We start from the raw sequence: 10,030 nt of genomic DNA, 5'->3' as shown, positions 1-10,030 counted from the left end.
GCAAGTGTCGTTGCCCCCCAGAGGTTCGCTCCTCCTTAAGCCACGCCCACATCGCCTACTTCTCAGGAACGAGAGGCTAAGGTTCAGCGCTCTGGGCCACCAACGTCAGCTCATCCCCCTCCCCATGAGCCCAAATGGCTCTCAGCGCTGCCCCACCCCCACGGTTTGGAGACTGGCGGGACCCCTTCCTTCCCCCCACCTCCAATTCGCTGATCCGCCCCTGGCCTATGAAACTCCACCCCTCCACCTTCTGCTGGCGGGGATTGGTGGACTTCCCGCGGCGGTGCATAATGCTTGGTCCCCATGGATGATGGTCACCGGCGAGATCCCGCCCCCCGCCGGCGCTGGGGTCCGGGGGCACTGCTCAGCGGTGCTGGGGCTGGCGCGGCTCGAGCCGCCGCCGCACTGACAGCTCGGTCTGCGGACCATGGAGACCGGCGTCGGCCCACATCCGCTGCGCCTGTTCATCTGCCTGATGCCGCTCTGTCTCGCCTTGCTTTTGGGACCAGGGAGGCCCGGGACCGCCGAGGAAGGTGAGGAGACTGGTGGCTGCTCTTGGAGCCTGGGATGCCAAAATACAGGAGGCTGGAGAGCTGGGGTGCTGGGAGAAGGAGTCGTATGGAGAGACTGGAGTAGGTATTGGGGTTTGAAGCAAGCGGGCAGCGGGAAGCAAAGAACCGGAGACACGGAGGGAAAGATGGCTAAACAACGGAGAAGAGAGGAGCATTGAGGAGCTCGGGGGCTGGAGACCTGGGAGACCTGGGGGGAAGAAAGAGACCAGGAACCGTGGAGCCAGAGGCGGCGGTTCAGGGGCCGGTGAGACGGACAGGCTGAGCAATTGTATGTGGGAGGTGTGGGGGCAGGGAGATGCGGAGGTGAGATCAGAGTACGGACAGACGGGATGGAGCCCGAACGGCGGGGGGCTAGGGGACCACTGCGTGGCGAGCAGGAGGTAGAGCACCGGTGCCGCGGCGGGGGCGCGGGGTCTGGAGGCGAGGGTGGCGGCGCGCGCGTGGGGGCCGGGGTGTGTCTGGGTCCGGGAGCTGCCCGACGTGCTGACCAGGAAGCTGTCCGCAGTGCTGATTTTGAAGCATAGACTAACCAGCGCTATCCGAGTTGCCGGGTTTGGGGCTGCCCGCTGGACCAGAGCCCGCGTCTTGCCTAGATTTGGGGGAGCTGTACCCTCAGTTGAATCCAGAGGCGTAATATCCAGGTGCAGAATCCGGAGGAGCTGGAATCTGAGGCGTTGGCCTCGGGGTTGATCGGGGCGCTGGATCTCTGATGCTTTCTAATATGCAATTCTGATGTGCTGTAAGTTATACCGAAATCGGGAAGCTGTCAGCGGTCCTGCCCATTGTCGCTGACGCCTCTGGGGCCAACACTCTTAAAGGCCTCACCTTGGAGCCCCACCCCCTTGCTTAAGCTCCAGATGAGGAATCTTCCAAGATTTGGGGATGGCCTGGGCTCCTGTCTCTGAGTTGCTGCTGTGCTGTCCAAACCAGTGCTTCTAGGGACCGATGCTGAGAGCGGAATTCAGACTGCTGGTCAGATGCCTCCTGGGGGAAGAAAGTGACTTCAAGCCTCTCTAGTATAGGAGGGGCCATGGCTTTATATATTAAAGGAACCCTGACAGTCTTCCAAAAGGCAGTAGAGGTGACAGCCCCTGGGAAAGGGGCTGGCTGAGGAGATGAGAGGTTTTTATCTCTGTTGCTGCCGGCAGGGTCTCTCTACTTCGTTTTCCCCAGAGGCCTTGGGAGTCAAACTAAAAAGGTTCAAGTCTTCTCCATCCCTGGTGACCCCAGACCTCAGAAGAACCCCCAAGTATGAGTGAATTCAGGGATGTATACAGGAATCCTCTGATATGCTCACTTTCTCCCTCTTCTTGACACTCAGTTATAATTTAGGGAACCTGGGAAGGCGGGGGGATCACTGATCCCCCATTTAAAAGCCAGTCTTATGGTACTTGTCATGGATTCTGTGCCAGGCTGAATAATGACTCCCCAAATATTTCCATATCCTAATCCCCAGAATCTGTGTATGTTATCATAAATGGCAATAGACTTTGCAGATGCGGTTAAGGATCCTGAGTTGGAGAGATTACCCTGGATTATATGGGTGGCCCAGTTGTAATCACAATGGTCTTTATAAGAGGGACACAGGAGCAGTCAGAATCAGAGGAGAAGGCAATGTGATGACAGAAGCAGAGATTGGAATGGTGTGTTTTGAAGATGGAGGAAGGGGCCACAAGCCAAGGAATCCAGGTGGCCACTAGAAGCTGAAGAAGGCAAGGAAATGGATTCTCCCCGTTGAGCCTCCAGTCTTGTCGACACCCTCACTTTAGACCAGTGAAACCGATTTTCAACTTCTGACATCCAGAACTGTAAGAGAATAAAGTTTTGTTGTTTTAAGCCACTAAGTTTGTGGTAATTTGTCACAGCAGCCACAGGAAACTAATACAGGCTCCCTCCCTAATCATTGTGGCTACTTTTATTTAGACTACTCACACCCCCTCGTGGGGAGGTATGGAGTGGAAAAACCTTGTTTGTGTCCTTCACCACATTCTCTGTTTCCTCAGTTAGCATTTTTTTTTTTAGCCGCGCTGCGAGGCTTAGTTGCCCAACCAGGAATTGAACCTGGGCCCTCGGCAGTGAAAACACAGAGTCCTAACCACTGGACTGCCAGGGAATTCCCTCCGTTAGCAAATTTAAAGTGAACTCACCAAAGGATCTCATACTCCTGAACTTCTGGCTTTCTGACACTTCTGTTCTCCCCTCTCTCTAGTCATCCTCCTGGATTCCAAAGCCTCCCAGGCTGAGCTGGGCTGGACTGCACTGCCAAGTAATGGGGTAAGTGTAAGCCTTTCCTTCCCTGTCCCAAGGATCCTCTGGTGGTCCAGGATTCAGTCCCTTTATCTCCCCATGGTTACATCAGATCAAAATGGTCCTCAGAGCATGTGGTCTCCAGCAGCCCTGGCTTCAAGCCAGAGTGGCCTATTGGAAAACGTTGAGTCTTCAGTCAGACAAAAAAAAAAAAAAAAAAAAAAGCAAGAAGAGAACTGAATGTGCCTAGGAACAGAAACGTGGCATCTGGATGGAGCCAATGCTGGACGGTGCCTTGCACCCAATAGATCCAGCAAGCAGTGCTGTTGATTGATAGATTGACAGAACAAGCAAGACTTGGAATCCTAAAAGAGGCTTGGAAACTTGCGGTAGTGGTGGGGAGGTGTGGCAGTGTGACAGCAGTTTGGTGTTGTGGAAAGGCACTGGTGGAGAGCCAGGAGACCCCTTTCCTAGCTCTGCTACTAACCCGACATGTATATCCACTCAAGTCACCTTTCTCTGGAGCCTCAGTTTCCCCGTCAGTTGGACTCAGTTGTCTCCAACGTTTCTCCCAGCTCTGCGTCTTATAATTTCAGGGTTGTGTATAGAGAAGGAGGGGAGAAGAGAATGCAAAATGATGGGGAAAGGGGGTTTCAGCCCGAGTCACCGCCAGGGCTCGACCTCTTGGGGGCGCCTTGCCTCTGAGCTGCCCACATCTTTGTTCTCCTCCCCAGTGGGAGGAGATCAGCGGCGTGGACGAGCACGACCGTCCCATCCGCACCTACCAGGTGTGCAACGTGCTGGAGCCCAACCAGGACAACTGGTTGCAGACTGGCTGGATCAGCCGCGGCCGCGGGCAGCGCATCTTCGTGGAGCTGCAGTTCACACTGCGCGACTGCAGCAGCATCCCCGGAGCCGCCGGCACCTGCAAGGAGACTTTCAACGTCTACTATCTGGAAACCGAGGCCGATCTGGGCCGTGGGCATCCCCGCCCGGGCGGCAGCCGGCCCCGCAAGATCGACACGATCGCGGCGGACGAGAGCTTCACGCAGGGCGACCTGGGCGAGCGCAAGATGAAGCTGAACACAGAGGTGCGAGAGATCGGTCCGCTCAGCCGGCGGGGTTTCCACCTGGCCTTCCAGGACGTGGGCGCATGCGTGGCGCTGGTCTCTGTGCGCGTCTACTACAAGCAGTGCCGCGCCACAGTGCGGGGTCTGGCGGCGTTCCCAGCCACCGCAGCCGAGAGCGCCTTCTCCACGCTGGTGGAGGTGACCGGAACGTGCGTGGCGCACTCAGAAGGGGAGCCCGGCAGCCCCCCGCGCATGCACTGCGGCGCCGATGGCGAGTGGCTGGTGCCCGTGGGCCGCTGCAGCTGCAGTGCGGGATTCCAGGAACGTGGTGACATCTGTGAAGGTATCCAGCGCACTGGGGGGTGTGGTGTGGGAGTGTAGCGCGCAGGTGGCAGTTGGGAGAGTGTCCTAGATGAAAGAAACAGGGTGGGGAGTGCGGAAGCCATGGGATGTGGAGCCGGGAGTCCACACATTTTGCGGTGCTTCCAGTGGGTCCAGCCAGAGTCGGTGAGTGAAGTTAATGGGAGGTGAATTTGACTCTATATAAGGGGGCATCAGGGACCTATATTTTAGGCACCATGATAAGCACCTCACACAGGCCTTCTCATTTATTCACAGCAATAAAGTCATCATTATCCCTATTTTGCAGATGAGGAAACAGAGGCTCAGAGAGATTAACACCTCACTTGCAGTTAGGAAGTGGAGAACTGGGATTTGAATCCAGATTTGCCCAACTCTCAAGTTCTTTCTACTACACCATGCTGCCTCCCCTGTGCATAAGGAAGAATGTTACAGTAGGCCAACTCTATTAGCTAGGGGCTAGTGGAGTTGGTTGCATTATAGGGAGTGAGCTCCCTGTCACCGACAATATGCAAGTCAGAGGCTGGCAGGGGGATTCTTTTTTTTTTTCTTTAAATTAATTAATTTATTTATTTTTGGCTGCATTGGGTCTTTGTTGCTGTGCTCGGGCTTTCTTTAGTTGCAGTGAGCAGGTGTTACTCTTCGTTGCGGTGTGCGGGCCTCTTACTGCGGTGGCCTCTCCCGCTGCGGAGCACGGGCTCCAGGCTCATGGGCTTCAGTAGTTGTGGCTCGTGGGCTCCAGAGCGCAGGCCCAGCAGTCGTGGTGCACGGGCCTAGTTGCTCTGCGGCATGTGGGGTCTTCCCAGACCAGGGCTCAAACTCGTGTCCTCTGCACTGGCAGGCAGACTCGTAACCACTGCGCCACCAGGGAAGCCCAGGCAGGGGGATTTTTGAGCTGGAGAGAGAGATTGGGAGGTTGCACTAGATGACTACCAAGATCCCACCCAACTCTCTGAACTAGAATCACTGCACCCCTTGGGGCAGAGCCTCCATGTTGGGGGTTCTTTTGGACTCTCTGGTCTGTGGGGCACCAGGAACAGATCTCTCCTATCTGCATCTGGAGGACTGAACGGACTGGGGTAGAGAACACAGGGCGTGGATGGACATATCAAATTGACGGTGTCCATGATGCATTCAAGTGGAGGTAGCTAGAAAGTGGGTCTGGAGCTCAGCAACAGAGAGATAGATGCTACTTGAAGCTACAGGTGTGGTTGGGACAGACCAGGGAGAATGTGTGGGGTATGAAGCAAGAGGGCCAATGATGAACTCTCACAGAACAGCATTATATGAGGGGAAGTGGAAGAAATGGGGCCCATAAAAAAGACTGCAAGGCAGTGATCAGAGGCTGGAGGAGAGTGTGATTTCATGGCAGCCAAGGGCGATGGAGGTACCCAGGAACGAATGGCCTGCAGTGTTGGTGAGCAGTCAGATAAGGCGAGGATTGGCCAGTGTCTGCCTGGTGGCCCTGGTGAGAGCAGTGTCAGCTGAGGGATGGAGAGAGCAACCAGCTGCAGTGGATTGAAGGACGAAGGCAGCTGAGGAGCTAGAGTCAGAGATCGTAAACACTCTCTGGAGGCGGGGTTTGAAAGGGGAGGAGAGGGCATGGTACCTTGAGGAGGACATTGGGCGGAGAGAGAATTTTTACTGTAGATGTGAGCCTTGTTTACACATAAGGGAGGAGCCAGTGGGGTACCAAGTGGGGGGTGGTGGGAGCAGTAGGCCTCGGGGGAAGAAGTATTTTATTACCGACGTGGATCAGAATTGCTGACACATGCTGCTAACAAAAAGCAGACCACGTTTTAGTCAGTTTCATTGTTTTTAAATACTCTACAGACAGTGCCCTACTGCCCGCACCCTAAATGGACTGCTTTTATGGCTCCACTCCCTGTACTGTCACCGGGAAGAGCTAGTAGAGAAGGGAATCACCAACTGATGGCCTCTCTTCCCCCTGTGAGGTAGGAGAAGGGCATCTGTACCAGTGTACAGTAGAATCCTGGTCTGCCTTATTCACTGCTATAGCTTCAGAGCCTAGAACAGCACCTGGCTCATATTCGATGCTAAAAAATTGTTGAATCACTGGATCAGGTGTTGGAGGAGGGGGTTTGGATACACACTCTGGGCAATGAGAGGGAGACACACACACACACACACACACACTCAGGAACCCAATGCCGCTTCTGACTTTGGCTGAGACCAGACAAAGGCCATTTGTAATGGCATCAACTCTGCCTTGGGGAGTATGGAGGTGGGGAGGATGCCAGGGAAAGCTTCACAAGGGAGGTGTTATTTTGAACTAGGATTTGGAGAAACATAGGAGTTCACCAGAAGAGAAGGGGTGTAAGATTATAGGACAAGATCCAGAAGTGTGAAAGGAAGAGTTCAGTATGGCATGGGTGGGGTGGTTGGCACTGGGGAGCTGTTGGAGGGTTTCAAGAAGGGAAGGAAACGATCAGATTTGTATTTAGAAAGGGAAGACCCTGCAAGTGCCTTCTGCAGCTATTATAGAGCCCTCTCTAAAGGCAGATGGATGTGGAGGCTTCTCTTTTTAGTGACCATGACTCTTGTTCCTTCTCTCCCAGCCACCAGAGGAATTACTGAAAGACTTGGGGTTTCCCTTGGGGGAAAAATCAGAGTGTACGACTCATGTCTTCAAATCTCTGTAGGACTGCCCTGGAGCAGAGGGATCCAAGCAGACATGCTAAGCTCTACAGGGCATATCAAGCCCCTGCAATGAGGTGGCATGAGGGGGGTTTCAGGCAGGGAGGCTGCTTTGGACTCAACATAAAGGAAGCACTTTCTAACTGCCAGCATTGTTCAGCAGAGGCGGCCTCAGAAGGAGGTGGGCTCCCCATTACCAAGTATCTGAGCAAAGACTGTGGCTACTGCTAGGAAAGCTGCTGGAGGGTGGGCCAGTGGGAGTTGAACTAGATGACCCCTGAAATTGTAACTCTGAAGGAGGCAGGGGCCGGGAGTCAGGAGTCACTTCCTGAGTCTGCCCCTCAATACAACCTCTTTTAAGCAGAGCCTCTCCAAGTAGAAATAAGCAATGCTGTCTCTGATGGGACCACCCATCTCTAGGACCCCAGACACCCACATACACACGGAGAAAAGGAGCCTCCCACATTCTTTCCCACCTGCGGTGAGGACCCCCCCCCGCCCCCGCAAATAGATCTCTCTCTTATTTCACAATGGAGGTGAGCAGGCCATGCTTATTATTCTCATTTGACTGATGGTTTCTCAAGGCCAGAGAGGCACAGGAAGTGGCAGAGCTAACACTGGAACCCAGGTCTCCTGAGTCCCAGCCCGGGTGGCTGTTGCCCACTAGACCACGATGTTAGCTAGCCCTGTGCTTCATTCTGAAGGCAGACTTCCAAAGCCTCCTGGGCTTTAGAGACCCTGCCCAAAGCTGCCCAAAGCCCAGGACTCTAGGCAACATGGACGCCCCCCCCCCAAACCTAAGCCTTCCAGATAATGGGAACCCTCAGCCCTCTGCCCTCTCCTCCCAGACAGGCTGAAAGTTCTTCCCAAGTGCTAGTCTGCATCCCTTCTGCTGTACTATGTCTTCTTGGGGCTGGAGAACAGCCAGCCTTCCACAAGCAGCTAAACCAGAGGAGAGGGATAGAGAAGTCCTGGCGGGGGCAGGGAACCAGGTGAGGCCCACCCAAGCTCTGAGAGGAGGGCCAGGAGCCATTGCTTCCCTCCCTGGCCCAGCTGGGGAGGAATTTTTTAAAGTGGGTGTTTAGCTGTTTCCACTTCAGGCCTGAGTTGGAGGAAGAGTGATTACTACTATTATTGTATAACTGTTGTCTGTACTGGGCTAAGCAGTTTGCATGTTTTATCTCAATCCTCCAAGCACCTTTTTGAGGTAGGTATTCTATACAAGGCTCAGAGAGGTCACGAACTTGCCCAAGGCCACATGGCAAATAAGTGGTGCAACTCAGCTGCAAACCCAGGTTGTTTAGATATAAAAGCCTTTGCTCTTAACCATCGACTCCTGGGGGAGGTGAGACAAGCAAAGTAACTGAGGAGGTGCCAGGGCTAGAACCAGGGAACTTTCACTGTCCCTCTCCTCTCTCCACCTGCCTGGCTCCACTTTCAAATGGGAACCAAGTGCGTCAGTAGAGGAATTATGATGCATTAACCCCCAAATAGTGGAGGTAGGAGGCAGCTCTGACAAGTGTGTGTGTGTTTGTGTGCGTCAGAGTTTTTGTCTCTGTAACTGGGAGTGTGTGGGTGTCTGTCCTTGGGTAACTGTGGAACACCCCTTCGAGGCCTCTCTCTTCTGTCCTCACATCAAAACCGGAAAGTTTGGCTCCTTTTCTTCCAGTGGGCGTTAGGGCAGTGTGGTGTGGTCTCTCAAACCAGTCGGCTTTGGTTGGAATCCCTCCATTTACTAGCTGTGGGACACTGGGCAAGTTACTTAACCTCTCTGAGCCTTAGTTCCCTCATTTAAAAAATGAGGATAAAGCACATACCTCGCAGGTTGTTATGAGCATTTAATGAATTACTAAAAGAGAAACACTGCAGTGTTTGCACGTTAAGCGCTTACTAAGGGTTAAGTAATACTACGTTGTTCAGTCACGAGCTGCCACCCCGGGGGCGGTGCTGGAGTAGCTGAGACCCCCGCCCCCCACTTCCCCATCACAATTCGAGGAGATAAGGCCCACCACAGAGGGGACAGTCAGGAAAGCGGGGGGAGCCAGAAGCTGTGGCGGAGCCCCTTCCTCACGCAGTTCCTTCCCGCAGCCTGTCCCCCAGGGTTTTACAAGGTGTCCCCGCGGCGGCCCCTCTGCTCGCCGTGCCCGGAGCACAGCCGGGCCCTGGAAAACGCGTCCACGTTCTGCGTGTGCCAGGACAGCTATGCGCGCTCGCCCAGCGACCCGCCCTCGGCGTCCTGCACCCGTGAGTCCCCCTCCTGAATGCCTTCCGGATGGTGGGTGGGGCGGTCCATAAGGGCGTAATCGAGGCGTTGTGAGGGCAGGGGTACCACACTCCGCAGCGCCAGGGCGCACGTGGGGGCCAGCGACCCAGACGGCAGAGTGGAGGAAGGGGAGCCTGGGGCGGTGATGGGGGCCGGGGCCCGGGGTTGGAAGAAGCAGGACAACAGAGACAGTCCAGACGGAGGGATGAGGTTAGGCTTGTTGGGGGATCACCGTGTGCGCCGCCTACAAACATCCCCGCCCTCATCTCTCCCAACTCTCCAGCCAGGCGGGGGACTCCCGCCCCTCACACTCTGCTGGGTCCCCAGATCCCCAACCTCATCCACTCACTGACGTCCTCCCACCCCATCACTGACCGCGCCCCACTCCCACATCCCGGCCCTCACTGCTCCACGCCCCCGTCCCTCCCCCTCACTGGCCCCGCCCCCATCCCGCCCTTCCTCCCCCCGCCCCTGATGGCGCCCGCCTCTGTGCCCCCAGGGCCGCCGTCGGCGCCGCGGGACCTGCAGTACAGCTTGAGCCGCTCGCCGCTGGCGCTGCGGCTGCGCTGGCTGCCTCCGGCCGACTCCGGCGGCCGCTCGGACGTCACCTACTCGCTGCTGTGCCTGCGCTGCGGCCGCGAGGGCCCGGCGGGCGCGTGCGAGCCGTGCGGGCCGCGCGTGGCCTTCGTGCCGCGCCAGGCGGGGCTGCGGGAGCGCGCCGCCACGCTGCTGCACCTGCGGCCCGGCGCGCGCTACACCGTGCGCGTAGCCGCGCTCAACGGAGTGTCGGGCCCGGAGGCCGCCGCGGGAGCCACCTACGCGCAGGTCACCGTCTCCACCGGCGCCGGGGGTAAGGCCTT

At 56.1% G+C, this 10,030-nt stretch overlaps 1 protein-coding gene across 1 annotated transcript in view; it reads left to right on the top strand.

The window, feature by feature from the left end:
* The first annotated feature begins 427 nt into the window (after positions 1–427).
* Positions 428–10,030, top strand: part of EPHA10 (EPH receptor A10) — a 42,655-nt gene continuing 33,052 nt past the window's right edge. The window contains exons 1-5 of the mRNA XM_036836247.1: positions 428–533; positions 2,782–2,846; positions 3,554–4,232; positions 8,996–9,151; positions 9,670–10,020. Of these exons, the coding sequence (XP_036692142.1) occupies positions 428–533; positions 2,782–2,846; positions 3,554–4,232; positions 8,996–9,151; positions 9,670–10,020 (1,357 nt within the window). The remainder of the gene's footprint in view (positions 534–2,781; positions 2,847–3,553; positions 4,233–8,995; positions 9,152–9,669; positions 10,021–10,030) is intronic.

The sequence above is a fragment of the Balaenoptera musculus genome, chromosome 1 (assembly GCF_009873245.2).
Source record: "Balaenoptera musculus isolate JJ_BM4_2016_0621 chromosome 1, mBalMus1.pri.v3, whole genome shotgun sequence".
In the NCBI taxonomy this organism is placed as follows: Eukaryota; Metazoa; Chordata; class Mammalia; order Artiodactyla; family Balaenopteridae; genus Balaenoptera; species Balaenoptera musculus.
This window is presented reverse-complemented; position numbering and strand designations above follow the sequence as displayed.